The sequence below is a fragment of the Saimiri boliviensis genome, chromosome 4 (assembly GCF_048565385.1).
Source record: "Saimiri boliviensis isolate mSaiBol1 chromosome 4, mSaiBol1.pri, whole genome shotgun sequence".
Taxonomy (NCBI): Eukaryota; Metazoa; Chordata; class Mammalia; order Primates; family Cebidae; genus Saimiri; species Saimiri boliviensis.
In genome coordinates, this window is record NC_133452.1 from 81,600,984 (window position 1) to 81,617,638 (window position 16,655).

Here is a 16,655-nt window from a genome sequence, read left to right on the forward strand (position 1 = left end):
AATCCACTGCATATTCTCCAGGGTGTGGTCCTAGAGGATCCTTCTAGGGGTACATTGGTTATTCTTGAGACCCTAAAATTATCCAAGGACATAATATTCTTGGATAATTTTAGGGTCAGATGTCCTTGGATAATTTTTGAGTCCCAATAATATCCAATGTCTCCTTCTTACCATTGGAAATGTCTCCTTCTTTTATGGACCAGTGTCTGAGATTCCACTTCATAACACCATTACTTGAGGACACAAGAGAAGCTCTCCAGCGTACAAACTAATTAAGGTCTGAAGGTTGTCCATCAATCGTTTTTAATTCTAAATCTGAGGTGGCTTATGCGAGACTATACTTATAGTCTTTGTAAGGTTTTCTATCAAGTAAGGATGTGAGTCAATCCTCTGAAGCGTTAATACCATGGACACACTCCTTGCTGATAGGCATTTTATTGTGCCACTTTCTCAGTTACTTCTGCCAATGTCATAGGAAACTCTTTAATAATTGTGGTATTTTCATTTGTTGGCCTGACCCTCACTTCAATGTTGAGCAAAATCAAATTGGCTTTGAAACTTTGAAACCTTCATGGTTCTTAATGAAATTTTATAAGCAACATGTTCACTGTGCTTCACCCTTAAGTTCTCAAAACCCCTAGTCAACTTCTAAATTAACATTAGCCTTCTGAGCATTCCATGTTGACGCTGATATTCCCGAATTTCTCAGTAGGTGGTATTTTTCAGTAGGTGGTATTTCTCAGATACTGGTATTTTGGATGGGGCAATCCTTTACTGAGTGGTGCTGGCTTATCTACTGCAGGATTTAGACTTATTGAATCCTGCCACAAAATGCCATTACTATTCTCTATGGAGACAACTGAAATGCCTACACACATTCCCAAACTCCCTTTAAAACTACTGTGTGGTGCTCAGACACTTTTATATCTCTAACCACTTTTCCTTCTTTCCGCCTTAGTCATAGTCTATACTTTAGGCACTGTGGTCTTCACATGTTGCATGTGGCAGTCCTTGAAAACTGAGCAAGATTTGATCCCATTCTCACATGCAATGGTCGTCATTTTCTCAGCACTTTTACTTAAAAATTGTCTTTACTTGTATTCTTATTATAGTCATATGCTGCTTTTCACTAATTTTTCAAATGCTGTCAGTGCTTTGCAAATTCTGTGCATAATGGAGTTAAAAGTTGTGTGTAGAAGACCTTAAAAATGAAGCAAAGGCGCATACAAACAAGGCCACTGTGATGGTTGAAACTAAAATTCATTGTGCTGGAAGCCAGTGCAATTGCTGGGACTTGTTCAGGAACTTACCTCATGCATAATGATCAGTGTTTGAAAACTGAAGTCCAAAAGTATAGGAGGCCTATAGTGTTGTCCAAAGCAGACTGTGGTAGCAATGCTAATAGGGGTTCTTACTGCCACTCGTTGTAACTAAAGGACTTGTCAGTTCTACCAGGGAGTGACTTATATTTAAGAATTCTTTCCTCAAGAATAGAAAGCTAAGAAGTCCTAATTTCGAATGGAGGCAATCGAAATGCCATCCCTGGAGCTTACTTTTAGCGTGCTAATGTTTGCATGAGAAACACTGACCTTATTAGAAGGTACTATACTTCATTCAAGTTGTAATTTAAAGGCGACAATAGTGGTCAATAGCAGCTGGCACTATTGGCTCACTAAGCAAAGCAAACAGATTATTTTTTAGCAGGTTTGATTTATACCAGGAAATACATGCAACTTCTTTGTTAAGGGCAGAGGCAGCTGTGAGATAAATGCATTTAACTAGGATTTACCTAGTAAGTTGGAAATGAATGAAAATAAGAAGTAAAAATTATTATGCATCTGCTTTTTGCTTTTTATTTACTTAGACTCTTAAAACTTTAAAACTCTTATAACTGGCAAGAATTTTCAAAGATAATATCTGGAGCATGATGGAAAAGCAGTGTGAGTTGCTCATGTACTTTCTAGATATTGTAGTCATGATAAATACCGAATTTTGAGCACAGGTACAATCTTGGCTAAATCACCTGTGATTTAGATGTCAACATCCTTGTACATAGATCACCACTAGCGGGGCAGCCATGTGACTTTCCCAGTAATATTCGAGTTGCTCATATAGAAACTAAAATCCCCTTGTGGCAGAGATTGTTTTTGTCCTCTTTCATATCTTTCTTTCACCAATTTTTCATATGTAACTAAAACGCAATCTCTTCCTGAGATACTTCTTCCTTCCCTGTCCCTACGGAAGTCCTCTCTCCTAGCTCTATGCTCCTATATAACTCACTTGTATCTCTAATATTATATGCATCCTATCTCCTGGTGCATTTGTTTGTGTATTTGTGCTGTCCTCCCTAGTACACTGTGAGCTACTTGAGGGCAGGGACTGTGTCTGTTTCCTCTCTGTATCTCTAGAGACTCCTACAGTGTTTTACACACAGTCAGCACTCAATGTCTGTTGATGTGAATGAAATTAAGTCCCTGGAAGAGAAAATGTAAATGTGCCATCTTTTCTTAGTGAGAAAACAAAACTTCCAAAATCCCATGGTGGTATACTGACCTTTTCTTCCCAAAGCTTACCTCGACATAGGTTTGTTTTGAAAAATTCTGGAAAAACTTATATATGGAAAGAAAATAAATTTCTTATTTGAATATAAGTGAATATCCTTTACTAATTAGGATTCCAGGTAACCTCTTCTCAAAAAGAAAATGGAGAGAATAGTGAAGCCCTGGAGGTGAGGTTTCCAAAGTAATGAGATCAAATGTTAGGGGAGTTGAGGAAGCACAGGTAATACATTTTTCTGGGGCATGAAGTAGGTGAGAAGAAGTGGTGAGATACAACTCTGCAAAGATAGTTTGGGGACACATAGTAAGGGGACATGAATGCTACACTATAGATTATTAAATTTTTATTGATAGAGAAAGAGCAAAGGATTTTGAACAATGCAATTAAAAATTCTACCATATGCTCTAAAATAGTGACTCAAACTTTAGCTTGTTCAGAATCTCCTGGATGGCTTCTTAAAACACAGATTAATGGTCTCCAGTCTTAATTTTTGACCCAGTAGGTCTTGAATGGGGCCCTTGACTTTGCAGTTCTAACAAGTTCTCAGGTGATGCTAATGCTGCTAGTCTGGAGATGCCTCAGTGAGAAACTCACACTGGGAGAGGTGTAGGGGCTGAGAGAATTAAGGGAGAGAGAAAATAGGACCTTGATGGGGAAGTAGGGCCAAAGAAAGTTGATTTCTGTGTCCAAGAAACTTGAGCAAAGTAATAGGTGAGATTAAAGAAGATTAGGGAGGAAAAGGGTTGGGATGGTGAGGGAGAAACGAAGGTGCAAAGAGAGGTTGGGTGTAGGAAGCAGGATTCTAGAAAGGTTAAGACAGGATAGATAGAAGGACTAAAAACACGGAGGTGGAGAGAAGGCAAACCAGTCTTCTCACTATGAAGAAGAGTGAAGAGATGGGGAGAGGCTGTGCATGAGGGACTAGGAGCAGAGGATGAGAACAGTCACCTACTTAGGGGTATGCAAGGATGTGCAGATTTCCCGTCCTCCTGCTGTCACTCTTGACTTTGTAATGGTGTACTCCTCCATGTAACTAGAAAGATCGCTCCTTCTCAGGCCACACCCATGGCCTCAGGTCCCACCTGCAGCCTCCTGGCACCAGGGTACAGTCTGGCATGGAAGCCACAGGGATTCTGGGAGACACAATTTCATTCTCATATCCCGTTGTGTGGCCTTTGCTGTAAACACAGATTTTCAACTTTTACTTTTTTGTTTTTCCTAAGAGCACAACTGGTAATGCTTTTTTTTTGAGACAGAATCTCACTCTGGTGCCCAGGCTGTAGTGCAGTGGTGCAAGCTCCACTCACTGCAACCTCTGTCTCCCAGGTTCAAGTGAATCTCCTGCCTCAGCCTCCCAAGTAGCTGCATTTTCAGGCACGTGCCACCCTGCCTGGCTAATTTTTGCATTTTTAGTAGAGATGGGGTTTCACTATGTTGGCCAGGCGGTCTTGAACTCCTGACCTTAGGTGATCCACCTACCTCCGCCTCCCAAAGTGTTGGGATTACAGGTGTGAGCCACCACGCCTGGCCACACTGGTAATTTAATGAGTAACACTCTCCGACAAAGTTCTTCAGATAATATATTCTCTCATTTGATCACTGCACCTCATTACACTGCTTAAAAAGTTTTCCAAATTTGATATGTACTCCCACCTTAGTCCTGCTGCAGTGAAAGTGTATATGGGGAGCTTAGCTGGGATACATTTTTGAATTGGAGGAGGCCCAACGTGTCCATCAGGTAATATTGCAGCACACTGACCAAAGTAGATGGAGATGATTTCTTATTTGCTTATGTTTCATATTCATCGTAAAAGACTTAGAAAAGTGCCAGTGCATTTATTCCAGGTATTTTCATTTTAGAAAACGAGGAAGTTTATTTAATCATGAACTAAAAAGGACAAGCCAGCTGTGCTATTTTTACCTGAAAGGAATAGGCTGTAGTCACAGTGCTGCAGTAAACAACTTTAGCTCAGGTCTGCAAGCAGCAGATGACAGCACATCACTTTCTTTTTATTCTTTATGTAGTCATGCAATTCCCACTGGAATATGTACGCAGATAGAGCCATAATCTCAGATTTAATGCCATGTAGGGCATTTATCAGGTATTTAATTTATAAGCAATAAGAAATTCTGCAAATAAAGATTTTTTTTTTGGCATTCTTTAATTGCAGGGTAACTGAAATGGCTTAAAAAAATCCATAAAAAGTATTTACTATTTCACCTTACTATTATTTCTACAAAATTTCTGTTTTTGTGTCATGTTTATTTGAAGTTATGTACTACATACAAGACCAGAGGTAGAAAACAGCACACCAAATAACAAGCCTCAAACAAAACAGAACAAAACAAACAAGAAAATGAGACCACACATACTTACAAACTCTCCTGAACCAAGTATGTTCAAGAATTATTAAGTTGCACCCCTTACCCCCATCCACTCAGGAGGCTCTGGCAAAAGTCATGCCTTTTAGCTTTTTACAGTCTAAGTATGCTCTCGGCACCTAATGAGCTTTTTAAAAGCCAGCTTAAAGTCTTCATTAAAACTTGTGTAGAGCAGAGGATTGATCAGAGAATTAACATAACCAAGCCACGTCAGAAAGTCGGCCACTTCTGAGGACACGGTGTAGATGCTCAGACCCACAATCAACTCTTTGATGAAAAATGGCAGCCAGGACAAAATGAACGCACCCAGAATCAGCCCTAGGATGCGTGCTGCCTTCCGTTCCCTGGTGCTAGAGATCTGCTGGCGTTCTCCTGGGTGATCCGGATCATTGTCGAAGGGTGGGATCCTGATAGAGGCATGGAACTTTTCAAACTCTATGGTAGGGTCTGAGGTGGAGAAGTCAGACACACAGAAAGTCTGTGTAAGTTTACAACTTGCAAAAGAATTCTGGCTGTCTGTGCTTCTGTTGCTTAAGTGCCGACTTGATCCCCTTTTCTGGTAAAGGCTCTTGGCCGCATGGTAAATCCGGTAATAGAGAATCAATATCAAAGTCAAGGGGATATAAAATGCGCCCAGCGTGGAGTAAATGGTATAGATGACATGGTCATGCTGGATGGTGCACTGACTAGGGGGAGGGCTTAGGCGGCGGTGGCTCCTCCAGAACAGAGGGGGCATGGAGATGAAGATGGAGATAGTCCAGACGGTAAGGATCATCAGTGCGGCCCTTTTGGCCGTCCTCTTCCTGGCATATTCAATAGCATTGGTGATGGCCCAGTACCTGTCCAGGGCAATGACACAGAGATGGAGGATGGAGCAGGTGCAGCAAGTCATGTCCACACTCAGCCACACCTCACAGAGGAAGTATCCAAGCTTCCAGCGGTCCATGACAATGTACATGATGCTCAGGGGCATGACGAGCACCGCCACCAGGAGGTCTGTCACGGCCAGAGAACAGATTAGGTAGTTTGCAGGCTGGTGAAGCTTCTTGGTGGTGCAGATGGCCATGATCACAGCCAAGTTCAGCAACGTGGTAAGGGTGGTGATGACCACCAGAGTCATGCAAATGAGCATCTTCTCAGTGATGGTCTTGGGTCTTACAGCCAAGCTGGCTTCTGTCGTACAGTTTGTGATGTTCATGTTTCCCCTGTTTCTGTCTACACTGTGGAGAAGCTGTTAGTTATTTCCCTTCAGCTGGAAACTACGTAGCCTCGAAGTTTCTCACTTGTAAGAAGGCTGTAATTTGTTCAGCTATGTGGTCTCTTATGTTCCATTTTCTGTTGGTAAAATTAAGGGCCACAGCATTTCTTCTGAGTGAAGGTTCCTGGAAAATATTATGCTACTGGTTAATGAGTGAGAAAGTCACACTTTTTCTGGAAAATATAAAAATGGTTTGATATTTATAAATTTGTTATAAATTTTAATTTTCTCATTACTGTGCAACTTTAGTTCATCTTTACTTTGTTCCTGAAAGGATACTTTTTTTTTTTTTTTTTTTTTTTTTTTTTTTTTTGATATGGAGTCTTGCTTTGTCCCCAGGCTGGAGTGCAATGGCTCAATCTTGACTCACTGCAACCTCCGCCTCCTGGGTTCAAGTGATTCTTCTGCCTCAGCCTCCCAAGTAGCTAGGACAACAGGCACATGCCACCACACCAGCTAATTTTTGTATTTTTGATAGAGATGGGGTTTCACCATGTTGGCCAGGATGGTCTTGATCTCTTGACCTCGTGATCTGCCCGCCTCAGCCTCCCAAAGTGCTGGGATTACAGGCGTGAGCCACCGTGCCTGGCCAAAGGATACTTTTTTGACTTGAGGGAAGTTTTCAAGCCATTTTTATTTTTTAAATTATACTTTAAGTTCTGGGATACATGTGCAGAACATGCAGGTTTGTTACATAGGTATACATGTGCCATGGTGGTTTGCTGCACCCATCAACCTGTCATCTACATTAGGAATATCTCCTAATGCTATCCCTCTCCCACCCGCTGACAGGCCCCAGTGTGTGATGTTCCCCTTCCTGTGTCCATGTGTTCTCATTGTTCAACTCCCACTTAGGAGTGAGAACATGTGGTGTTTGGTTATATGTTACTGTGTCAGTTTGCTGAGAATGATGCAGCTTCATCCATGTCCCTGCAAAAGACATGAACTCATCCTTTTTTAAGGCTGCATAGTATTCCATGGTGTATATGTGCCACATTTTCTTTATCCAGTCTATCATTGATGGGCATTTGGGTTGGTTCCAGGTCTTTGCTATTGTGAATAGTGCTGCTATAAACATACATGTGCATGTATCTTTATAGTAGAATGATTTATAATCCTTTGGGTATATACCAAGTAATGGGATTGCTGGGTCTGATGATATTTCTGGTTCTAGATCCTTGAGGAATCACCACACTGTCTTCTGCAATGGTTAAACTAATTTACACTCCCACCAACGTGTAAAAGCATTCCTATTTCTTCACATCCTCTCTAGCATCTGTTGTTTCCAGATGTTTTAATAATTGTCATTCTAACCAGCCTGAGATGATACCTCATTGTGGCTTTGATTTGTATTTTTCTGACAGTGATAATGAGCTTTTTTTCATGTTTGTTGGCTGCATAAATGTGTTTTTTTGAGAAGTGTATGTTCATATCTTTCACCTACTTTTTGATGGGGTTGTGTGTTTTTTTTCCTAAATTTGTTCAAACCATTTTTGACAAAAACATTGCAAAATTTCAAATTTGCTTTGCTGCCCCAGTTTCTTAATCATATTTATTCTTTTATACATGTTTATATACAAAAAGCTTGGTTTTACATTTGAAAACATATATTCATGTTTAACATTAAAAATTCTGGGACCATTATATTAAACAAAAAATCATATTTTTATAATAAGCAGCTTTCAAATCAGATTGTAAACTTTCACAGTAAATAGGCCAGGTGTGGTGGCTCATAGCTGGAATGCCAGCGCTTTGTGAGTTCAATGTGGGCAGATCACACGAGGTCAGGATTTTGAGACCAGTCTGACTAATATGGTGAAACTCCATCTTTACTAAAAGTACAAAAATTACCCAAGCTTGGTGGTGCCTGTAGTCCCAGCTGCTCAGGAGGCTGAGGCATGAGAATTACTTGAACCCAGGAGATGGATGTTGCAGTTAGCCAGCATCATGTCATGCCCTCCAGCCTGGGTGACAGAGTGAGACTCCGTCTCAAAAAAAAAAAAAAAAAAAAAAAAGAAAAAAAAAAAACAGAAAACAAAACTTTCACAGTAAAATTTCAACTCCAAAGGTATATAGTGTAACAATGGGATTGCACAACTTTGTCTAATTATTTCTGACATTGTATGCATTCTACTGTGTATTTCTTTGTAAAAAAGCATACAATATTATGTTGATATTTGTGGAAAATTGTTCTCTTTGTAACACAATAAATCAACTGGGAAACAGCTCACCACCAAGCTCAAAGATGTCTGTATTTAAAAAAAAGTATTTTGTTTCAGTTAACATTTGTGGCTGGCCTCCCTCCCCTCCCCTCCCCTCCCCTCCCATCCCCTCCCCTCCCTTCTCTTCTCCCCTTCTTTCCTCCTCCTCTGCCATTTTCCTCCTCCTCTTTCTCTTTCATCTTTTTCTTCTTCCTCCTTTCTCCTCCTCCTCTTCTCTTTCTCCTCTTCTTCCTCCTCCTCCTCCTCCTTCCTCCTCCTCCTCTTCCTATCTCCCTCTCCTCTCTCTCATCTCCTTCTGCTCTGCTGTTTTCTTTCTCTCTCTCTCTCTCTTCCCCCACTCCTCTCTCCCCACCCCCACCATAGCTGTGATTAAGCCGGTCAGCCAATGAGCTAGTACCATTTTTACAGAAATATAAAGTCAAATATAAATGTCATTCATGAAAACACAACAATCAGTACATGGAAATACATGAAAATTATTCACAGTTCATGATTGCTGGATAGAGGCTGATCAAATCATCTGATTTGACTCCATGGGATTGGTCCCAGAAAACTTCAAAGAAACTTTAGCAGTTTTAAGAAGGGATATAGATTGATGCCCATAAGGTTTAACAGACACAGTAATTTCAGCAAAGGATGGGGGCAGGAGCAGGTGAGGCACATGTGGAAGAGGGTGTGGATGTTGGAGGGAGTCTTTGCGTGGTTTGAAGATAGGTGGCAGGAATAAAAATCTGCAGTCTGTGGATGAGATCTAGCCCAGTTTTAATTTGCTCATAGAGCAAAAACCAAGAAGAGGGAGAGATAGGTACCATTCAGCCTTCAGATATAGAAAGTCAAAGCAAAGGAGTTCACTAAAGACCACAAATGTGTCAATTGTTTTTGAGATGGTTTGTATCTTTCTGTGATTAAATGATATTCTTTTAGCCTCTCTGTTTCTTTATGCACTTACAGCATTTCTGTGACTGTACCTACTATTCAACGACTCTTGTGTTTCTCTAGTTCTTCCATGGGGCTGGTTCTATGAACAACCCCCTCTCTTTTGTAGACCGAATATTTTCTTCTCTACTGGTACCTTTCCTTCCTTTTTACAGACAGTTTAAACTTGAAATTGTGCCTGAGATAGGCTGTAAAATGGAAGAATTGTGGGCTTTGGAATCAGACAGACCTGGGTTCAGATTCCAGTGGTGCCATCTACCAGCTGCTTGGACCAAACCCTCTCCATTCTTCCCTGTGTTTCATGGTCAACATTTCTTCACATTGACCTCTTTCTCTCTGATTGAATGAAAAAAGTTGTGTTTGTTTTTGTGCATGTACTAATCCTTGGTTATATTTTTCTTGGGTTCTTGAGATTTGTTGGGTAGAGTGGTTCTCAGTAAAAAGGTTTTTCCATTCTGGTTGTAAGATCGAGAGTATAGAGAATAGCATTGAAAAGGAAAAGAAAACTTTAGAAATTTAGAAATTTATAGTAGAAGTAATTAGGAAATGTAGTTATTTTAAAAGCATGTGGTTTAAAAACATCAGAAATAATTCAGCGTTATAGATGTTTTAAATCTGCTTTATTTATCTGGGCTCCCATAACTCCTACTTGTCATTCTCTCTGGTGGCATTTTCTTTCTTATTTTGTGACTATTTATTTTTTTATTTCCTGAAGCAGATTATACATTTCTAGTGGGTGGGATGTATGCCTGATTCACATTTTGAATTACTTCTAGTCAAATTAGTAAAACATTACAGGTTGGGGACTACTTTTTTAGCTTTTAACATCCTGGTTTATTTTGTGCCCGAGCCTTTCATAGTGGGGGTTAAATTTTGTATCCCTGTGTTGTCAGTTGCCCCAAACTCCTGCACACACCTAGCTTGCCGTCTTCCATCCTTTTTCATTTAACAAATATATTTGGAAGTTTGTCCCACAATAACACATAACACATAACACATGCTTTGAACGGCTGGGTGAGATTAGGCCCAGGAAGACCTAACTGCAGAGCAATGACAGATTGAACAATTCTGAGAACTGGGCCCTGGACCTCTTCAGTGTGTTTGAGATAGGGTCTCACTCTGTTGCCCAGGTTGGAATGCAGTGGCACAATCGTGGCTCACTGAAGCCTCCACCTTCTCAGGCTCAGGTGATCCACTCAACTTAACCTCCCAAGTATCTGAGACTACAGGCACACATGACCACACCCAGTTAGCTTTTATTTATTTTTTTTTGTAGAGATGGGTTTCACCATGTTGTTCAAGCTGATGTTGAACTCCTGGGCTCAAGTGACCTGCCCTCCTTGACCTCCCAAAGTGCTGGGATTATAGGTGCAAACCATTACGCCTGGCCTCTTTTTAAAGGTCAGGTTGCTTAGAAGGAACCAGCAAAGCAGCCAGAGAATAACAGCTATTGAGGTGGAAGATAATGATGAGAAGTCATTTTACTCCAAGAGGAGGTGAAGAGAACTTATTAAGCTGCATAAATACTGCTGATGAGTCAAGGGTGACGGGGACTCGATCACTGGGCTAGGCAAGAGGAGGACATCCATGGCCTTGACAAGGACAGTTTGGTGCAGCAGTGAAGATTAACAGGCTGAAGGTAGGGGTTTTCAAGAAAGAATTGTAAGAGATTAAATAGACAGCAAATAAGAATGATTATTTCAAGTACTTTGCTGAAATGGGGAGTAGAGAAATAATAGCTATAGGGAAAAATGTAGAAGGAAGTCTTTTTTTTTCTTTTAAAGAAGAGATATCATCTTTTTTTAGCTCCGCTATTTACAGTTTTCTTTGCTATTATGCTCAGAGTCCTTTCTATTGGGACAGAGCATATTTGGAGTGAGTGAAATGTAAAAGAGGAAGAAAAAAGCAGTAATGCGGGAGGCTGACGAGAGTGGTTAGTGGGGCCTGGGGACATCAGACAAGTAGAGTTCCTTGAGCAATTTTAGGGATCATGTGGGGGCTGAAGATGTCAAAGAGAAGAGCCATACTCAGGAAATGACTCAACCTTAATTGTCTTGGGTTTCTTTAATTTTCAAGAAAATAACACATGGTTTTCTAACCACTACCAACTCCTTAGTGGTTTTCTAACCATTACCTTAACCACTACCAACTCCATACTATGAGTTCTAAGTAGAACAGGGCTGGTTAAATAGCACCTGGGAATCTGCTAAGCCTCTTCAGCTTTTCACATAGTGTGGGAGGAGGGACTATAACACTCAACTCAAAATACATTCTGCAGAACAAAGCCAAGTACTAATATCAACATGCCAAACTTTTATTAGTCCACCAGAATGGAACGTTAATTGCAATAATCAGAGCTAAAAATGGATACTTCCTATCAGGAGTTGATGGAGGACATTTTCGGGGATTTGTAACTTTAAATTTCCACTTTATTGTGATATAAAAAATGTCATGAAATCCGAGGCCATATTTAAATGGTTTTTCATCAAAATTACAAATAGGAGAGAATTACTCTAAACCTAACTGGTTAGTGCACACTGCTCCTTATTTCCTGAGATACTCTAGATTCTCTGCTTTATACCATCCCAGTGAAGATCAGAGCACCAGGGAGATGAGGTCATAGGGATGATAGATGTTAAGGCCGACTTTGGCATACTATTCTTCAGAGGCTTTGTCCTTTGCAGTAGATGAAGAGGGACAAGAATCTCTTCCTCATCCAAGAAGAGTTTCCCAAGCACCTAAGCATTATCAAGAAAGAGGAGTTAGCTGGCACCTGCTCATCTTAAAAATTCTCTTAAGAGGGTTTTATATTTTGGATCTGGTTCCTCCATTAGAAGACTGACATTTACTTCATAAGTCCTGATTTGCTTTAACCTAAAAAGTGTGCCTGAGTCAGTGGTTTTGGAGAGGCAGCTTGGAGTGGTGGCTACACACATGGGCTCTGAATGCTGGCTTTGCCACTTGTAACAGCTGCAGTGTAATCCTAAGCAAGTTCTTTAACTTTAGCCTGCTTCAATTTCCTCTTCTTTAAGTCAGGAATAATGATACCTTTCTCTTTAAGATAATGTAAAGATCAAATATGTTAATACATGTAGGAGCTGAGAACAATGCGCAATATATAGTAAGTGCCATGTAAGTGTTTGTGGTCATTTGTTATATGAATTTTCCCAGTGTTTTTTGCATTGGGTAATGGAGACAAATTTCATCCCACAAACTCTGATGTGTAATAAAAGCCTATTAAAAAAATAAGTCAACTTAATTCTTTCTTTCTTTTTTCTTTTCTCTCCAACTTTTATTTTAGGTTTTAAGGGTACAAGCGTGGATTTGTTCCATGGGTAAACTACGTGTTGCAGGGTGTGGTGTACAGATTATTTTACCACCTAGGTAATAAGCATAGTACTCAAAAGGTGGTGTTTTTCAAACCTCACCCTCCACCTACCCTCTGTCCCTATGTAGGCTGTGATGTCTATTGCTTCCTTCTTTGTGTTCATGTGTTATTCAATATTTAGCTCCCAGTTATAAGTGAGAACATGTGCCAACCTAATTGTTGCCTCTAAGCTTCTCACTTCTCATGCTTCAGATTTTCTCTAACCCCAGCCACACCCCCAAGTCACTGGAGGATTATTCAGGGCCAAGGCATTGAGATTTGGTTGGGGAGAGGGGTTTCAGGTGTTGCATGTACAGAGAAAGTCTCTGGTAAGATATTTACTGTCCCCTACTCCTACAGTTCTTTCAGATTCAGACTGCCTCCCTAACATGCTTAGGAAATGTCCTCAGGTTGGGAACCCCATGCCTAGGCCCTAAGTCCCTTTTTTTTTTTTTTTTTTGCTATGAAGACATTTTATTAGGTCAAGCTACTTGCTATGAAAATGCTTTAAAACACAGGAGGAGATGTAAAGACTCAAGTGTGTAGTGACAACGGCTATCAAAACACACTAAAAAAATCCACACTGCTTCCCCCTTTACCTAGAAAAGGAAGCTTCTAGGCTACCTCCTCCTCCTCCTCCGCACACTCCTCAAACTCCTCCTCCTCAGCTGTGGCATCTTGGTATTGCTGGTATTCTGACACCAGGTCATTCAGGTTGCTCTCAGCCTCGGTGAACTCCATCTCATCCATGCCCTCGCCCGTGTACCAGTGCAGGAAGGCCTTGCGCCTGAACATAGCTGTAAACTGCTCAGAGATGCGTTTGAAGAGCTCTTGGATCGCTGTGTTGTTACCAATGAAGGTGGCCGACATTTTTAGCCCCCGGGGTGGGATGTCACAGACGGCTGTTTTCACGTTGTGAGGGAGCCATTCAGCAAAGTAGCTGCTGTTCTTATTTTGAATGTTGAACATTTGCTCATCCACCTCCCTCATGGACATGCGACCTCTAAAAATGGCAGCCACAGTTAGGTAGCGGCCATGACGGGGGTCACAGGCGGCCATCATATTCTTAGCATCAAAGAGCTGCTGAGTGAGCTCAGCCACGGTCAGGGCCCGGTACTGCTGGCTGCCCCGGCTGGTCAGTGGGGCAAAGCCGGGCATGAAGAAGTGCAGCCGGGGAAATGGAACCATGTTCACCGCCAGCTTCCGCAGGTCAGCATTCAGCTGGCCCGGGAAGCGCAGGCACGTGGTGACCCCACTCATGGTAGCAGACACCAGGTGATTCAGGTCACCATAGGTGGGTGTGGTCAGTTTTAAGGTCCTGGAACAGATGTTATAGAGCGCTTCGTTATCAATGCAGAACGTCTCGTCTGCATTTTCTATGAGCTGGTGGACGGAGAGGGTGGCATTGTAGGGCTCCACCACAGTGTCTGACACCTTGGGCGAGGGCAGGACGCTGAATGTGTTTATGATCCTGTCTGGGTACTCCTCCCGAATTTTGCCCATGAGAAGGGTACCCATCCCAGACCCAGTCCCCCCACCCTAAGCCATACCATACATTTATCCCTTTTAAAAATATTATAGCCTCTAGAAGGGCCTTCCAGAACTTCTGGCCCAAGTCTTGGGCCCAGGATATTTTCTGTTCCTCCATTTTGGGGTTGTAGGTATATAGACCATGGGGGAAATTTCTTCCTTCCACTTTTTTTTTCTAACCCTTTCAGCCACCTACTAAAGTAAAAGCTCTCTTTTCTTTCTTTGCTCATTTACAAATCTTTTATTAATAGATCTTCTATGGGCTTGGCTTTTCAGAACATAAATAGGAATTACTGTCTGATACTTCTGCTTTCTGAAATAATCTGTGAGGTGAGGAAGTATAAACCAGGCCACATGCTTGACTGAGGGAAAGGGAAAAAGTAGAAAATAGCACCCAGCTAGACATGTAGCATTGCTTGTGGCATATCTCCCCTCTCCTAGCATTCATAGAGTTATCTGAAATATGGGACAAATATCCTTAACACAAAGTTTTGCTAAGTCTTTGAATTACCAGAAAATATTACGTAACATCTCAACCATTAAAAGTATAACACGCTGGTAGGCCTGGAGCATTCCTGATCAACTCATTTACTTTGCATGTATCACCATCATTTAGAGGATATTTTCCTGAACTGCTTTGAAGGACCCCAGGGTATACTTGCCTTTCTCTATTTAGTTCCCAAGATTTTCCAAGTCAACGTATGTAAGTCCTGACTTCCGTCCCTTTCTAGACGTTTCCAGATGCTACTTCCCTTTGATAAGTCATGCCCTCTTGCTGCAACGTTTCCGTTTTGCACATGGACTCTAAACTCAGCTACGAAAACTGCCCTCATTTCTGTCGGCTTAGCCACCCTCTCTCCTTCAGCATTTCCTGACTCCACATGATATGCTGAGCTGTGATTGCTTTACCTCTTGCCTACCAAAAATTCAGAGGTCACATGGTAGCTATTGCAAATGGAGTTGAAACTGCCTAAAGTCAATGTATTAAAAGTTTAAGCATCTTAGACCAATAACTATTTTAAATAAATAATTATTGAGAATAGACAGAGAATCAAGAAATGTGTTAAACTACCTTATGATTATGCAATCATTGGAATCCCAACTGTAAGAAAATTCATGGGTTAAATCACCCAATTTCTTCAAAAAGAAATTGTAGAGACAAGAAGGGGGATGATAAGTGCGGCATATAGACTAAAAGGGTCTTAAAAGACACATAAATAAAAACAAGCCAACCAAAACTATCATTATCAGGGACGTGTACTTGAGTGATATAACTTTCAGGGAAGTTTAAACATAGGAGAATGGTTATTTGTAGAGGGGAGAGACACGATTGTGACTGAGACATAGCTTCTGTGTTGGGCCAAGTCCTATTTCTTGATCTGGGTGGTGGTTAGCAAGGGTGATCATCTTATAATATTTAAAAAAACTATACATTTATTTTAAGAGGTTTAAAAAGCTTTTTTTTTTTTTTTTTTTTTTTTTTTTTAAACAGAGTCTTACTCTGTTGCCAGGTGCCAGGCTGGAATGCAGTGGCACAATCTCAGCTCACTGTAACTCTCCAGTGAGCTGAGATTCAAGCAATTCTCCTGCTTCACCCTCTTGACTAGCTGGGACTACAGGTGCACACCACCATGCCCAGCTAATTTTTGTATTTTTAGTAGAGACAGGGTTTCACTATGTTGGCCAGGATGGTCTCGATCTCTTGACCTCATGATCCACCTGCCTTGGCCTCCCAAAGTGCTGGGATTACAGGCTTGAGCCACTGCGCCTGGCCAAAAGATGCTCTTTAATGTAAGTAATAATTCAGCTTGTAATTCCGTTTCATGTGTTAATTAGCAAGCTGCATTTTGCATTCTAGGATCAGTGCCTGTGAACTTAATTATGAAGGACCTCTTGTCTCTAGGAAGAGTCAACACTCACCTTTCCCCACAGAGAAAGGCTGCTTGTGGACATTTACGTATAAGTCAGTTCATTTTTTATTTCACCAATTTAGCTAATCTACTGGTTTTCAATAACTGTTATTTCACCATAAATATTTCGTCTCTTCTTTGATTGCTCTCATTTAGCCCAAATTGCTTCCAATCATTTAAAGAAGTCTTCAATATGTATTAATTTCTTCTTTTTTTATTTTAGAAATGGCACTTTGCCCTCACATTACTAACTAGATCTTTCTGTTTGTTAAATTTACTTCCTCAGCCTTTGGAAATACTTTTCTTTGCCTCTCTAGGGAAAAGGAAGGGTGGATACTCTGTTTCCCAGTGAGATCTTCATTAGAAGCAGTGGGAAGATATAGAGGAGATACTGCAGTGTGGGATTCTTTATTCTTTTTCTTTTTTTATTTATTTAAATTGTGATTGGAACATGATGTGATTATTACAAGGTTATTATATTCATGATAACA

At 40.9% G+C, this 16,655-nt stretch overlaps 2 protein-coding genes across 2 annotated transcripts in view; both read right to left on the minus strand.

The window, feature by feature from the left end:
* Window positions 1–4,717: 4,717 nt before the first annotated feature.
* HTR1E (5-hydroxytryptamine receptor 1E) overlaps window positions 4,718–16,655 on the minus strand; it is a 91,683-nt gene continuing 79,745 nt past the window's right edge. The window contains exon 2 of the mRNA XM_003922958.4: window positions 4,718–6,323. Coding sequence (XP_003923007.1) covers window positions 5,042–6,139 — 1,098 coding nt within the window. The 5' untranslated portion in view covers window positions 6,140–6,323 and the 3' untranslated portion in view covers window positions 4,718–5,041. The remainder of the gene's footprint in view (window positions 6,324–16,655) is intronic.
* On the minus strand, window positions 13,250–14,242 carry LOC120363225 (tubulin beta-8 chain-like). The gene has a single exon (XM_039467634.2). The coding sequence runs from the start codon at window positions 14,240–14,242 to the stop codon at window positions 13,340–13,342; it is 903 nt and encodes a 300-aa protein (XP_039323568.1). The 3' UTR covers window positions 13,250–13,339.

Coding starts and splice junctions, on each gene's coding strand:
- LOC120363225 (XM_039467634.2), bottom strand. CDS start 14,242: ATGGGTACCCTTCTCATGGGCAAAATTCGGGAGGAGTACCCAGACAGG.